Here is a 16,329-nt window from a genome sequence, read left to right as displayed (position 1 = left end):
CCCAGCACCACTTATTGAAGAGGCTGTCTTTTTTCCATTGTATACTTGGAAGCACTCAATATATGCTAGGCACTGTGAAAACATGTCATATGCATTACCTCATTTATTACTCTTAAACACTCATAGGGAGTTTTCTCCACTTTACAGATGAGAAAACTCAAGTTTCAGAAAGGTTATGTAACTTGCCCAAGGTCACAGACCTAGGAAGCCACACAGCCTGGGTTTGAATCCAGGTTTATTTGCTGTTTCTGGTGGTTTTTTTTCTGACTGTATGATGGTCCCTGGCAGGTTTTTCAGGCTTCTGAAGTATCTCCTGAACTACCAAGTGAAAATTCACTTCTCTTGTGTTTAAGCACCATATTTCAAGTCTGTTTTATGCTCTGCCATGTCTGTAAGTTTTGTAGGAAAAAACCCACCTCACTGAAGTCGGACTCCTAGTTTCAAGGGATATAGTATAAATAAAATCGGAAATGTGAAAAACCTTTGGAAAATATAAAAGCATCCTACAGAAGATTGAGGATACCATGGCTATTTAAAAATGTCAAGATGTATGTGACATGCATGGTGATTCTCGGTTGCCCAGAATATTTTGAATGAAAACACCTGCTCACCTAACCAGTTAGCACGCCTGTAACTTGTGAACAAGCTACCTTTTCACCTCCTCGTGCAACCTTGTGCTCTTGCAAGGTATTTCTGGGCCCCGACCACTTGCTTGCTCAGCGGGGTACATTTATGTCACGAGCTTCTCTGTAACAGGCACAGAAAGGCTTACCGTGCAACCAAGTGTGAAGACGCAGACGTGTATGTACACACGAGTTACCGTTGGGTCACCGCCAGAGGAGCTGATTTACCGCCCCGCAGCCCGGGTGTTCAGGATACCGGTTAACAGCCCCGCGCTAACTAGCAGGGGGCAGGCCCTGATGAACGGCCCCCCTTCTGGGTCTCACCTGATCTGCCAGGAGTTGCCAGCTCTCACGTGCGTGCGTGGTTTTGAAACAGCATTAAAGCAGCTCAGGGCGAGAGGATTTCACCGCCCCCGCCCAGAAAGGGCCGAGGAGCGCTCCTTGCTTGTTCGACCGGAGGACTAAGGGGCTTTAAGGGAGACAGACCACGCTCTCGAAATGGTGCTGTTTCAGGTTTGAGACGGCAGTTGGGGAGAGCCGCCGGAGCTTTCCCCCTCCTCCTTCCTCTCTCATTCTACTAAGGAGAGCGGGGTAGCGGGAAAGGACCGTGTAGGCGCTCGAGGGGGAAAGCCCAACATCGGCCTGGCCGCGGTCCTTGGAAATCCACTGACAACAGGAAGGAGGCTTATTAACCCCACTGCTCCCCCTCCCTTTTCCCGGGGTGAGAACGGCTCCTCCTCCTCCTCGCGGTCGTGCGACCCCGGGGTAAGATGCAAGCGGCCGCCGGCTCTCCGCACCCCGCGCGCGGCTCCCAGCGGAGGAAGAGGCAGGCGGGGAGGGCGCCGCCCCAAGCCGAGCGGGCCGAGTGCGTCTGTCCGGAGTGAACCTCCCGAGCGAGACGGCCGGGCACCGACAGGCGCCCCGTTTCCCCGCCTCGCTGCCGGGCTGGCACTGGGCACCCCGGCCTCTAGCCCGATCCCCCAGCCCCCCGGAGCCCAGGGCCGCTGCGCGCAGGTGGCGCAAAAGCCCCCGCCCTCGGGCGCCCCCCGCCGGGGAGAGGGGAGGCGGCGGCAGGCGCCGCGGAGCCGGGCGCAGGGCGGGGAGAGGGCTGCGGCGCCGGGAAGAAGCCGGGAGCGTCCCTCATGGTGCCGCCGCCTCCGAGCCGGGGAGGAGCGGCGAGGGGGCAGCTGGGCAAGAGCTTGGGTCCGCTGCTGCTGCTCCTGGCGCTGGGACACACGTGGAGCTACCGAGAGGAGCCCGAGGACGGCGACAGGTAAGCGCTGCCGGTCCTGCTCGGTGCGCTCCCGGCTCTCGGGGTGCGGGCGGGTCTCCCACCCTCCGTCCTCGCGGTGACCCGCGCGCCCTCGCTCCCCCGGGCGCTCGACTGTCCCGGGCGAAGTTAAACTCTGCTCCCGGGAAGGAGCCTCCGCGCCCTCCCTCACCCCGGGCTCCCGCCTCTGTGGCTCGGGGCTCCGTGATACCCGCGCCCCGCATTCCTGGTGCCCTCCAGTGCCCCGCTTCTTCACCTTCGCTTTCCCTCGTGGCTGCGTTCCCTGCGTTGGACCCTCGTCTGGCCCGCCCTTGACCCCGGAGTCCCCTCCGAGTCCGCGCTCTGGGACCAGCGCCTGGTCGGCGCGCGGGACGCGGATGCCCAGCGCGCACTGGCCTCTGCTCTCCCGCGGAGACCCAACGTAGTTCCTCCAACTGTTTTACAGAGAAATCTGCTCGGAAAATAAAATCGCCACGACCAAATACCCGTGTCTGAAGCCTTCGGGCGAGCTCACCACGTGCTTCAGGTAAGCCTCTGGGCTCGGCCGAGTCCGCCGCTGCACGCCGGGGCTGGCTGGGGAGGCGGCGCCGCACAGGAGGGGCTTGGAGACGCGCTCGGGGACGGGGCCACGGTGCTGGGTGCTGGGTGCTGGGTGAGTGCTCCTTAGTGCAAACATTCCCCCCCCCCCCCTTTCCTTTTGCGTGTAGTTTCTGGGCCGGAGCAACGATGGGTAGCTGAGTGTTGGCACGTAGAGTACGTACTCTAAGAACCTGAGGGAGGTGGTTTACTGCTCCTTGGAATACTTGTGTGGTGGCTGGAGAAAAGGTTGAAAGTTTCGTAAAGAAAACGAATCGGATTGTGGGTGTAAACAGTGCGGTATAGCAAAGGCGAATGGTTGCTTTTGCGTTTTGTTTTGAAAATATAAAGTCAACAGCAAGGAAATACTTGGTCCTTGGCTATCTTTTGACCTTGTGCCGGGACAGAGTGCAACACTGCCGTGGCCTCTGTGGGCAGGAGGATGGGGGAGGATTGCGGGGGGTCGATAGGGTTGTTAAACGAAGGCAAAAAGCTTCGATTGTTGAGCCACAAGAAGAGGATCAATCTTCCTGAAAATTCGGTTCACAGATCACCTGGGTGCTTGTTAAAACTAAGCATGAAAAGGGCAGGGAACCTGTTGTATGAAAAATGCTCCCAGGTGGCTCTGATTCTCAAGGGGAATCACTGTTCCCTGCTTGCAACCTTCATGTAGGTGAGGGTTGATTTGCTGTCACCATAGACTACTGTGCCGGTGCCCTCACTGGAAGGAGGCACACACCCATAAGCACTTAAGAGTTGCCTGCTTTTTAAAGGTACCGCGTGAGGTACACCACCCTCCACCAGACTCCATTTCTTTCTCTGGGTGCCAGGATAAATATTGGGTAGTAGAAGATAACACAGCAGTCCTCAACAGTGAACTTGAAAGAGAAAGAAGTCGTACTAATGATGTGGTAGCAGATGAATCTTAATACTTTCCGCTGTAAAAAGCTGTGTATGTTCAAAGGTTCAGGTGTAAGTGGTTTCAGGGCTGGTCAGTTCAGGGGTACAAAGGCACCATCAGTTACACCACAGACCATGCTTTAGAAATCTGGCCATGGAATGACAGTGATGGCTTAAGTGAAGTAACAGTCATGTCTGAGCCTTGGGAAGGGCTGTCTTTGGGCGGTGGGCCGTGAGCACTGAACGAGACATATGAGTTAGTAGGGAGGAGGGAGTATGGTTGAGTTGGCGGGTAAAGACTTGGAGAGGTTAGCTAGGTAAGTAAGGTCACCCAGCTGGGTACCAGACCTGGTGGCTGACTCCAGAATTGTGCCTGGTTCCAGCCCTGTGTTTCATCCACACTATTTCTTAGGACACGTTTTTTTCCCTCTCACCACTAAATTAGAGTGTAAAACATGGAATTTAACATGGAACATGTCCCTGAGATGGTTTGCTCATTTATTTGGTCCCTGAAGGTCAGAATGCACATGTCAGTGACAGTTACAGAATGCATGTCTGATTTTCAGTAACCATTGGTGCTTGATTGGTGTCCTAAGCTGGTTTCATTTGTCACGCTGTTACTATCATTTTTTTTTTCAGGCTTTTAAAAACAGTGTGATATTTTTCTTCACTAAGGCTCTACAGGAGACTTTAGCAGTGTCTTGATATGCTTTCATTAACAGCTACTCAAAGAAACAGCTTATGAGAGCTAACAAAAAGGATATCTTATGTCTAGGAGAAGAGCTTAGAGGAATGGGAGGATGTTTTCAGCTGAAGAAAATGGTAAGGGTCCCTGTGAATGTTTCTTTAGTTTTCCTTTAAGAGTTCTCTGTATACTTCATTGATTTTATAGCTTAGTAACTTCCTAAAGACGGGCAGTTGCCGCCCCCATTTTAAACCCCAAGAATGGAGGAATGCTGTGTGCTTGCTGGTTTGTGAATTCTAATTGTCCTGGCCCCGTAGACCCTTGCCACTGCCAGCGTGGTCTGGGAATTGGCACAGGCATCATCTGGGAGCTTGTATTGTCTCAGGCCCCTGCCCAGACCTCCTGAATCAGAACTTGCATGTTAACGAGATGTGCATTAAGGCTTGAAGCGCTGCTATAGAAACTAGTGTCCTCAACCGAGTCATGGTGCAGACCTGTTTGGACAGATCCTCAGGAGCTCAGAGGCCCCTGCAGATGAGTGGGTAGTTAGCTCTTCTACCACATTAACATAAAATCAGACAAAGGGCCAGCTTTCCAGGAAATCGGACTCAACAACTGTTGGATGACCCTTAATTAAGCTGAAAGTAATGTAGCAGAGCTACTGTTCTGGGAACGCTATCTGACTGCATGGAATCCCACTCTTAGCAGATGTCTCTAGCGAATGGCTTTTTGCACAAGAGAGTGCATACCAGAAGTCACTTGTAAATTTAGAAAGTGGTCTTTTAACACTGGCTTTTGAAAAATCATTGACATGGAGGGTGAGTTTAATCCTAAAAAATGAATATGGTAGATATAACAAGTCTGATCTGCTATTATTCCTAAAAGTATATGGAGACTTAAGTGATATGGAAAAGAGATGCGGTCGGAATACTTTGTCCTGGACCCCACCATCACCTTTGTACACTTCTGTTCTCCATGGTTTTACCTAAGCAACACCTTTCCACTTAAGCCTTATATTACATGACAGTTGAAGGATTTACTATATATACAGCACTGTCCTATGCACTTTATGTACGTATAGTTGTAATCCTCAAAGCCACTCTGTAGCATGTGTGTTGTCTCAGTTTTACAGAGGGAACCGAAGGTTGGGGATTAAGTCCACTTGCCCAGGGTCACCAAGTTAATACACGTGAGAGCCAAGAGTCAGACCCAGGTTTGTGTGACTTCAAAGCCTGAGCCTTTTCATCGTCCCGGAGGTGTCTACAGGTGAGGCTGAACTTTCCAAATCTGGGATCTAAGTAAGGAAGAAGACTATAAATTTAAACAGCTATACACTCAAAAGAAGCAGCTAGATAATACCAGCATCCACTGTGACCACAGTGGTTTTCTGAGTTACCATTGCTCTTGATCTGTCTTAACTGACTTTATATTATCGTATTATACACAGAATTGGGCATACATACAGCTTTCCTTCCTTGTAGGACTTCATCTTAATTACAGGCTCTGTCTCTGGAGAGACTCTACCCCAGTGTGCGTTGAGCCAAGTCCCTGAAGTTGATGAAACACTGGATGAATGCCTTTGGCAGCTTAAGCTTAGAGGACGTGTTTGCTCAGTGTTATAATCTGACGTGGAGTGTATTCTTTAGCGGTAGTTAAGATTTCAAAGTCTGTGTGATTTTTCTAGACTCTAAACTTATTCTAGCCAAAGAAAGCCTGTAAAATTATCACAGCATTTACCCCTCTTGTGGCTATTAGTTTTTCCTACAAGTTAACTTTTTTACTCCTTTCCCAGACCACATAGTTCTTGGACAAAACGTTTGTGCTTACTCTACCTTTTCTTTATTGGGTCTCATATCAAGAAAATGACATGTTAAAGGCTTTTTAAAAATAAGAGACTGAGTGTAGGAAACATCAAGAAATCAACTCTTGAGTGAGTCTGTGTCCAGTAAACATGCTAATTAACTCGATCCATTAATCAATGAAGGATTTGAACCTATTTTTGAGTTTAAAATAGTCCTAGAAAATGCTTGAGCACAGCCCCTGGTCAAGTTTTACAGACTTGCTTTTTAGACCAAGGCCTCTGTGACTGTAACCAATATACAGTGTACATGATTGAGTTCAGAATTGAGTAATTTATACTATCAGTGATGGGGAAGAGACTAGAAGCAGCTAGGAATGGCTTTATGGGCAAGAGAAGACGCGATTGTTTTTTGGAATGTTGGGTGTTTAAGTTGCATTAGCTATGATCTTCAGCTTTGTGGTTCATGGACCTCCAACTGGAGGCCCTCAGCTATGTTTGTCCAGTCAGTGCTGTCTCGTGAGGGTCATGGTCCCATGGGAAATGGAGATGCAAAAACTCCCACTTTGAGATAATACCACAGTGTTGCCAAATCCTGTTAAAACATGAAAATTAACGTTTCTGCAAATGTGTTCACTTGGAAATTGGAGAGTAAGTTCACTTAATTAGAGCAGCAGCACCACCAGGCAGAGCCCCAGACTCGAGCTAATCCTCCACTGGAGGAAAGACTGGACAGTGTGCTATCTGGCAGGTCCCCGAGTGCCTGCAGAGGGCTTTGATAATGTCAAAACACGTGTAGTAGAAACTTGCTGCCCCAGTTTGAATTCCAGCTCTACTGTTCTGTGACCTTGAATATTTCTCAATCTCTGTGTTTTAGTTTCTCCTTTAAATAAATGGGGATCATGTTAGTACTGGAGTTACAGGGTTACAGGGAAGATGGAATGAATTGATGTATCATAGGAAGCGCTCGATAAATACTGCCTCTCAGGCTCACTGGTGCGGCTCCCCAAGTCTGGCGTGGCGAGTGCACATACTGGGAGCTCAGTGGACATCTGTTGAGTTCTGAGCTTTACAGTAGACATTTTTGAAAGAGTGAAATCAGACCACAGCCAGAAACCCTGAGGGTGTTTATACAGCAGTCACACATTAGTTGTTTTTAGGTGCTTTTCCAAATGTAGGCTGGCCCAGAAATCTAGTGCTTTGGGAAAATTATCAGTACAAAAAGGATATCTTTTGCTTCCTGCCTCCTACCTGCCTGCATGATGTCCTCTATTCATGTAACTATAAAAGCAGGCAGAAGGTATAGTTACCCCATTTTAGAGCCTCTTAGAGGTTTGCCCCTTGTCCAGGATCATGAAGGGTCTTATTGGCAGAGACAAGACTAGCAATCAGGTCTCCAGCCCACTTCTGGTCTCTCCCTTCTGCCTCCCCACCCTGTGGCCAGCATAGCTTCGGACCGGCTCTGAGGGCAGCTCTGAGTCACTGTTGGCTTATTTAAGGCTTCTGGGCCCCCTTTAAGAAAGCATTTGTACCTTCGTGACTACAGTCCATATTCTAGCCATAAGGAGGATGTCGGAGTGTCGTGAAGAACAGAGCAGGGGACGGATGGGGGTGGCTTTGTGTAAAACGGCTTGAGTCACAGATAAGTTGGAGGCAGCCTCGTGCTTCCCTGTTAGACCCTCTCCCCACTGGATGGTTAGCTTGCTGAGTGCGGGATCACCTGTCCGCTCATCCACGATTGTAGCCTCCGAAGCTAGCCCCGTGCCTGGACGGGGTCCATACACATTGTCTGCATACGCATGACTAAGTGGATGAATAATAATGTTACAAGTACATAAGTAGAGTTGACCTAAATCTTTTGGGTCTCCCAGAACTTCTGTTGCTATCCAAGTATGCCTCTGTTCGTAGCTAAGTTTCTTCTAGAGACCCGATGACTTGCACCTCTGAGATGCTGTCATTGTCTGTATCAGTTCCCACCTTCACCTGCTCAACTTTAATTGCTAATGTGTTACAGGTGCTGATTCTAGCAGCTGTAGCTGACTCCATGAACTTGTTACTTTAATAACCTGAAGAGGGCATGGGCGGTCCTGCCCGGGATGTGGGTTGCCCTGTCAATACTGGCTTTGAAGCGGTGGTGGATGGCAGCTTTACAAGGGATCTCGCTGCTTCCCACACCCTCTTATTTAGCTTGAGCAGTGTCAGGGGGAGAGGCGGAGGATGTTGGCCCAGGCAAGGTTCTGCCTCACTTTTCACTCATTCTCTACAGAAACAAAATGGTAGGAAACAGCTAACAATTGAAGTGGCCACAAAAGGCCATGCTCTCACAGGTGTCCTTTGAGACCGGGTCTGGTTGCTCCTCATTGTCCCCAAAGTTGTTGATGCCTGACTTCCTAACACTGACTCCATCTTTTCTAAGTGAAGCTGGGTGGGGAGAGGTTGGGTCCACCTGGGAAAAAGCAAATATGCTCTTTCTTCTAGAATACCCCGTTTTCTCAGGTGGTAGCTTGCATTTCAATCAGTAGTTTAAGTGTCCGTGGTTCAGCTTCCACAAAGGTACTACTTTCCTGTGCAGTGGGACCCTCGCCGCTTCTGTGTGTTAGAGGGTCTGCCTGATTCAGGCCATTGCTGACTATCTGGAGAATGAAGGTCTCCATTCTGTCTCAGTTTATTGCTTTTTATTTGGGGGATGAAAAGGTGATTAACTGTAACATCTGCAGCTTCTTGTGTGCCAAGCCAGGTTCTTTTCCATAAAGCCATTTACCGATTTCTAAGTTTTACCAACGGTTTCGTTCACTTATTCAGAGCTTACTATGTGCCGATACAGTTCTAGGCACACATGTGAATAAGTCAGGAAAAACCCCCCAAACCTCTGCCCTTATGGAATGCATGGATTTTAATTCAGTTTATTTTTCAGTAAAGGAACTGCGAGCCAAGGATGTCCTTTGGGACGTTTGTAAGGTAATTATCTTTGGCACCCATCTGATGTCACATTTGAGGGGCCTAAGAGCTTAATTTCCTGTGGCCCAGCTGTATCCTTTCAGCAAAAGAAACCCCACAGCACCAGGCAGGGACACTAGAACCCCCGGGGATGGTGGTAACTAATGTTTTTTTTTTTTTTTTTTTTTTTTCTGCTAGCAGGAAACTAGCACGTGCCACACGTCCCTTGCTTCTAAGAATTATTGGAATGTGAAAGCCTTGCAAAGAGGAAGGGAATTCTCTGGCTGTGTCTGGTGAAGCAGTATCCAAATGCATGGACTAGGAACAGATACCTCGCGTGGGCCGGGTTCACCTCAGCCTCGTGTTTCCCAACAGTAACTTTAGGCAGAGTGTTAAGGGAAGGTGCGCCCCTCCTACATTCCTGACTCCCCTGATAATTCATTACAGGGCTGTGTTCATAAATGTACTCGAACCCCCTGGACAATTTGTTTTCATCCTGAAGTACCTGTAGGGGGCGGAGTGGTGTTAGGTCTAGACGGTTAATCCCAACTAAGCAAAGTACATTTTTTCCAGCTTCAAGGTGTGATGCACGTGAGTCAGAAGCAGGTGTGAGCGCTTGGGAGAATGACTATATTGCCTCCTTGTGGGATGTGTTGGAATGTGAACTAGGTCATCTTTCCATGCCCTTTGTGACGTCAGAAACTTGGACCACGTCCATTCTGGCCTTATCTATTCTCGACCTTTCCATCCCTTGGCCACTTCTGTGGGGTGTTCTCTGATATTTGCCCCTGCTGGTGTGAGGCCCTCCCCTTTAGTCCTCTGGGAGCAGGAGAGCTGTCAGCCCATGGCTGCTGGCGCAGAGAACTGGCGGGAAGCCGGCAGAGCCCTCGGCACTGGGATCTGGCTCGGGAAGTTTGGGATAAAGCAGTGATGGGCGAAGTAGGACCTGTGGCCTGTCTTTATACAACCCATGATCCAAGAGTGCTTTTCACCTTGTTTAAAGGGTTAAACTGTGCAACAGACCTCTCTTGGCTTGCAAACCTCAGATATTTACTATCTGGCTCTCTCCAGGGAAAGTTTCCCAACTTCTAAAGAGCCATCTTAGTACAAAGACTGGGAGTGGGGTTCTCCATCCGTATGTGACCTCGTCCACAGGTCTGAGTCATTAAGGAGGTAACCGTGAGGACATTTAGTCTGCTTCCTCTTTGGGGCCTTTGCCTTTGTATTAGTGCCTTATTTTATTGTATCTGGGTTTCTGACTTGAGCATCTTTTGATTGTGACTTGGTTTCCTGCTCTCGAGGAATCCATCAATTCTTGTTGAGCTGGAACTTTATTTCCAGTCATCTTCCCTTAAGTGATTCTTGAAGTGAATATAACTTGTCAGTATTTATAAGAAGCTGATTTTGCTGCAGTTAGTTAAGTGCTGACTTAGTGTTGCTTTTCTCCATGCTGCCAGACTGACCTTCCTGTGCCAGTTGTCATCCTAGGATTGCCTTGGCTAATCGCCCACCATCTTTAATTCCATAGTCCTTAATTCCCCACTTACATATTGATCGTCACATGCTTTGACTCAAAGCCAAGTCTCCATAAATTTGTTATTTTGACTTTCTACAGTAGAAAAGCTCACGTTCAAAAAGCATGTGATAGTATATATTATTTGAGGAACACAAGTCTAGAGAAACAGTCATTTTCAATGACGGGTACTATAAATCAGTGTTGCTGCATTCCACTTTTCCTTTTATAGCTAAAAAGTATTATAGCATTGCTCAGTTGCACTGTGCACATCAGTAATTAAACTTTTGAACTTAAACTCTGAACTGCCTTTTAACAGTGCCAACTCTTTGATTCCATAAAAATCACGGAGACTCCTAGGGAGTGATGCCTTTTGACACTGAGTGTGGAGAAGGAGAGAACTATTGAAAGGAAATATTCTGAGGAGAGAGAAGCAGAGTCTCATGGTATTTTGGAGAAAGGAAATGTTGGAATGCACCACTTGACATATTAGGAAGATAAAGAAATGCCCTGGGGTATAGCAAAGAAGAAAGTTATAGGTATAAACACTTGATAAGGAGTAGAGAGTATTCTATGAAGATGAAGTCGAGTGAGAAAAAGATGTGAATGTTAGTCACGTGGGAGCCTCTGACCTTGGTAACAGCCATTTTAACGGACTCAGCTGGACGTAGGTTAAATGAAAGGCAGACTAAGCTTATAAAGGTCGACAGATTGACAAATGCAATTTTTGTAACGTCCTGTGTGCGTCCAGCAGGACTCCATCAGAGATCAGAGACCGTGTAAAAGCCAGTGTGGAGACCAGGCCATGACTTTCCCTCCAGCTGTCACCTCTCTTTGCTTCCACTTGGCACTGCTCTTGGTGCCATGTCTATATTTCACTCTGGAATTTTCCTGCAGTGAAATGGCGCACAGCTTATGTGGTGAAAAATTACAGGGCAGAGTGGAGGTTGAACAAGACTGTTCATTGGATGCAAGGTCGTTGCAAAAAAAACAAAACAAAAACAAAAACACTGGAACTTAGTTCTTGCAGATTCTGAAAGGTTAGAGGAACCTCGAATGTAACATCAATGGGGTTTTATCTCTGAGAAAGTGTGGCTGAAGGATTTTAGTTCTGTAAAAATCAACTTTGTCTGGTTTCTGGAAATTTCTCTTGCCCATCAGTTGGGAGGACATAAGGAAAGGTAAGTATGGCACTCTGTATAAAATCTACGTGGAGATCACTTAATCAGGCAACATTTTCTACCTGGAACGCAGCTGAGAGGAGGGGAGAGGGAGAAGAGGGTGGGCCTGGGGGAGCTTTGAATACAAAACCAGAGATCACGGAGAAATGCAAGCTTGTGTGCTTTCCTCTGACTGCCCTGCGTGTGAAGGCTCACTGTCAGAAGCTGGCTGGATGTCCTGTGAATTCTCAAGTCCCAGAGCAGGTGCGTGGCAGAGCCGGGCTTCTAAGCCAGACAGTGACTGCAGAGACTGTGTTGTTCTTAACCACTGGAGTCTTCTGGAAGACCTGACAATTGTGGTTACCTTGCCTTCTGCCAACCACAAATTAAAGAGACGTTTAGACGAGGGAAGGAGGATGCTAGAAATAGGGATGTGAGTCCTGTTTGTAAAAACGTAAGCCGGACGAGTTATTGAAAGTACACACATGAAGCAGCCATCTTCCCTGCCCCCCACCTGCCCCAACCCATGTTAGTTTGCCAGGAATGCCTCAGCAAACTACCCTAGACTAGAAAGCTTAAACAAGAGATTTTCTTGCAGTTCTGGAAGCTAGAGGTCTGAGACCAATGTGGTGGCAGGGTTAGTCCCTTCTGAGGGCTCTCCTTGGCTTGCAGGTAGCTGTCTGTGTCTTCATGAGCTCTTCCTCTGTACTTGTCTGTGTCCCAATTTCTTCCTGTTATAAGGACACCACTTCATGCTGCATTAGAGCCCATTCTCATATCTCATTTTTACTCAGTGGCCTATTTAAAGCTTTGATCTCTAAATAGTCACATTCTGTGGTACTGGAGTTAGGACTTCAACATATAAGTTTTGGGAGGACACAATTCAGCCCATCACATCCCCTGCCAGAAAAGCCCAGCATGCACTGGGGCCATGTCATAAAGGGGACACTTCTCATACACACTGATTTCCTTGGGCATCACTGTCCACCATGGTGATCCCGAGATTTCCAATGAAATTAAAGTACCTTAATACCACTGAAGAAGGAAAAGGATTAAACTGTGGTGTTGTTTGTAATGATCCCTTCTTTGGTACCTCCTTCTCTAGCCAGATGACGGAGGCTGTGATCTGTTCTAACTCCCTACATCAAGACATCACTGTTACAAATGCTGAGGCCCCCACCCCAGACCTACTGAATTAGAATCTGCTCTTTAACAAGGTCCCCAGGTGTTTCCTACGCACATTAAGCTAAGAAGCGCTGTCCAGATCATTACTGTACTGTTCCAGGGCTCTTTCCTCTTGCGTGGCTCTTTGCTTCCTACTTGCAAAGCACTGACTCTGACTTTATAGTCTAGACTGCACATTGGAATTACCTGGTGAGCTTTAAAAAAAAAAATTGCATTGTCTAGATGGTACCCGAGACCAGTTACATCAAACTCTGGAGGTGGGTGCCAGATACCGGGAATTTTTGAAGCTCCTTGTGTGATTCCATTATGCAGCCAAGGTTGAAAACCTTGGAGCAAAAAGCAAAAGGAGGTGAGCCGCCTGGTTCTTTGCCAGGGGAGAAAGGGCCCTTGGTTATTCCTTCTGTGGCCATTAGGCCTGGGTCCTCATGTCTTGTGCAATTACTGCAGGTCCAGGCCCCTCGGCAGGGAAATTTACAGCTAAAGTGTGTGTGGGTGCTTGGTGTCTTCCATCTCTTCTGTCTGGTCTTACTTTTTTCCCCTCCTGGCATCACCTTTCTCTTATGAGTGGGATAGTTCAAGGGCAGTCAGGGGAGTGATGCAGTGGGTGGAGGTAGATCAAGAAAGGTGGTCCTTTCCTCATGAATTTTGTGTTTCTTAAGCTGATCAGTCCTAAATCCCATGGTACAAATTCCATCACTTCTCATTTCCTATTGCAGCCTCTCAACTTGGTGCCTGGAGCTACTTAGTGACCTTTGTTGCATTTTTTTTTTTTTTAATATTTTGCGTTGCTGCACTGCATGAACCTTCTCCCAAAATGTAAACATGGCTCAGCATATTATAAATGAAAGCTTTTCAGTGTCAAGCTTTGTTTTTCTTTCCTTGCAAGCATCAAACACAAACACACTTTTTCACATAGTGTGCTAGGAAATCAATGTGCTGGCAGAGATTCTCTTCCCATTCCAACTTTATGTTTCTCTTCAACTCTTCAGACCTCCCCTCTGATAACTGAAGGAACTTCTCAACTCCCAGTGAACACAAGGCTTTTTATGGGTTTGAGGGTTTGCGTTAACTTTATGCAAAACGGAACAATGTGCTCTGTGGTTTGACTGCGTAGTTACCACCTGAGCCCTGTATTTACCATATGGCCTTAAACCAGGCAGTCCCCAAGTAGGTCCATAAGGAATTCATCGTTATATACATAACATTGCATTCTTTTTGAGTAGAATTGCAATCACGCTGGTTAAATCATAGAAATAGAAGTTATTATAAATTAAGAAAGGAAATGTAATTGCATTTCATGGGTAGATGTGCTCCTAAGGTTCTTAATGATACATTTCTTTGAATCAGAGTCTGGTGAGATGTGAAGTAGTTCATAAGTGACCTGAGTTCTTGATAAACTTCCAGAGTCTGACAGCATGATGAGTATGACACCCTATTAGAAATAATAGGAATGGATATTTAAAATCTTAGATGAAGGTGTGCAAGGATCCTAACAATTTAGTAGGCACCTATGCCATCCCTACTATCTTTGAGTCCTTTCGCAGAGACTCCTAGTGTTTGAGAAACACATTCCAAGTTGTGGCTTGCACGAAAATTATCTTCTGTGGAGGGCACCTTGAGGTCAATGACAAAGAATGCTCAAGGCTGGAGGCTCTGGTCCAGGAGGCTCTGGCAGTCCAGCTGCCATCCTGCTGTCCCAGGGCAGGAGGAGGTTGAGGTCTTGGCACACTTAGGGCCACTTCTGGGCAGTCACTGCTGTGGGGGCTGGGGCAGGGGGTGTGTGCACCCGTGGGGAGCCTCCAGTGTAGACCACTCCTCTTTGCCGTGCTTGGCCATCAAGCTCTCTTTGTTCAAAATGTACCTCCAAATCCTGCCTCTCCAGTGACTCCTTCCTTGGCTGTTTTTAAAGATAGTTTCTCCTGTCCATCCTTCAAAATGTGACTTGCATCATCTTCAGGGTGCTTACTTATCCCTTAGCTTATACACAGCTTATACTGTCCTGACACGCTTGGTATGTGCTCACATGGATACCTTTGATGTGATGGAAGCCTTCATTTGGTGAAGCTCAGGATGCTGCAAGGACCACATTTAACTCCTCGTGCCCTGAAGAGATGAAAGTTTCACCCATACTACTTAGGACTCTACAACTGAGAGGCTTGGTTCCCAAAGGAAATTGCCATCATGATGAGGAGGGGAAAACACCTCTTTAGAGACGTGTGTAAAAGGGAGAATCGTGCTTTCTAGTTACTACTGCAAAGGAGCACAAGGAAGAGGTAATCGTCTCTTCTTAAAGTTTTACCTTTTTGATGTGATAGCAATACTTGCTCTTTATGTGTTTTACATCATGGATGACTTGGAACTGGGAATCCTCCACAGTCTTGCCCCTCCAGGATAATGACAGCCAAGGGACTGGAGTGTATTTTCCTGATCTTTTCTGTGCCTTTGCTAGTGGACATACTCGTAGTTATTACTTACAGAAACCGGTTTGTTCTGCAGTCGCTTTTGTCACATAACAATAGTAGAGAACACTTATTACATGGAATACTTATTCATCTTTACAACATGGTATTCTTTTATAGCATGGCATTCCATTGTACAGATGCATCACAATTCCTCTCTTCACTGGAGAGCTCTTTTATAAAGCAACTAGCAGAAGCTGAGAGTTTTGGAGGGTTCAGGCTTTACATTTAAGATGCAAGTTTCAAATATATCAAGTTTTACCTAAATGAATCAGAAGAAGAAAAATCTAGAGTCACCAGATAGCATTTTGGTCTGGAAGCTTCAAGACACGGCCCTTAGCGTGTGGCCCTGCCACCGCCCTCCTAGAACATCTGGCTTTGGGTCTCTGTAATCCCCTGGCTCTGGTCCTTGGTGTGGGAGGGTGGGGCTCTGATGGGGTACCTTCTAGCTCCGTCCCTCTGTGACTGTAATCACTCCTTGCCTCACAGAGAGCAGAGCCAGTGGAAGCTGGCTTTGTTTACGGCCCAGGGGATTTGCTGGACATAAGGACGTTGATGTGAAGATAGTGTGGGAGAGTCTGGTTACTTTAATCAGCCTCAAAAGCAAGATAGCTATCTGTGGGCTGTCGTCTCTTAAATGCCTTTTGTAGTTTTTCTTCCCCAGTTATTTAGTTAAAGAGAAAAAAACCCTCTTTGCTCCTCGGGTATATACTGTGGAAAGCGAGCCCCTCTTTGCTGCAAGCACGTGCTGGGTGAGCACAGGGGAACATCTTTCTCTGTACAAGCATTAAGCCCTCTCCCTACCCCCGCCTATTTGCTTTTCCTTGTGCTTGCTGTCTGGATATGCTGTCCAACAGAAAAAGGAAACGAGGGTGAAGTATCAGTCTCCTCTCCTAAGGAAGACCTGTACTCCCATGATGGACCTCCTCCTTCCTAGAAAAGAGAAACTTTAGCTTGGGAAGACATGGTGATAAAAATGGGAAGGAAAGGTGACGTTAAATGAGGAGGCTTTCTTGTAAAATCTCCTTCACATCTTTTATCCTAACATACTGGGCTTAAACGTTTGTGTCTTATAGTTACACAAAAATTGTATTCCAGACGTTTCAACACGTGTATGTCCTTGAGTTTATTTACCCAAGGGTCCTTGTAAAGACTTCATGTGCCAGCTGGCCTGCTGCAGGCACGTTGCCCGTGTGACTGCCCTGCTGCCCTGGTTCTGGCTC

General features: G+C 47.3%; 1 protein-coding gene across 2 annotated transcripts in view; it reads left to right on the top strand.

The window, feature by feature from the left end:
- Positions 1-995: 995 nt before the first annotated feature.
- The window catches only part of CCBE1 (collagen and calcium binding EGF domains 1), a 228,949-nt gene continuing 213,615 nt past the window's right edge, over positions 996-16,329 (top strand). Inside the window, exons 1-2 of one of the 2 annotated variants that reach the window (XM_057698847.1) lie at positions 996-1,896; positions 2,339-2,419. In XM_057698847.1, the coding sequence (XP_057554830.1) occupies positions 1,766-1,896; positions 2,339-2,419 (212 nt within the window). In that variant the 5' untranslated portion in view covers positions 996-1,765. Of the gene's footprint in view, positions 1,897-2,338; positions 2,420-16,329 lie in introns of those variants that run through there. The other variant, XM_057698849.1, reaches the window with a different exon arrangement.

This window comes from Hippopotamus amphibius, chromosome 11, assembly GCF_030028045.1.
Source record: "Hippopotamus amphibius kiboko isolate mHipAmp2 chromosome 11, mHipAmp2.hap2, whole genome shotgun sequence".
Lineage (NCBI taxonomy): Eukaryota > Metazoa > Chordata > Mammalia > Artiodactyla > Hippopotamidae > Hippopotamus > Hippopotamus amphibius.
The sequence above is the reverse complement of the archived record's forward strand: the minus strand, read 5'-3'. Positions and strand labels throughout refer to the sequence as shown.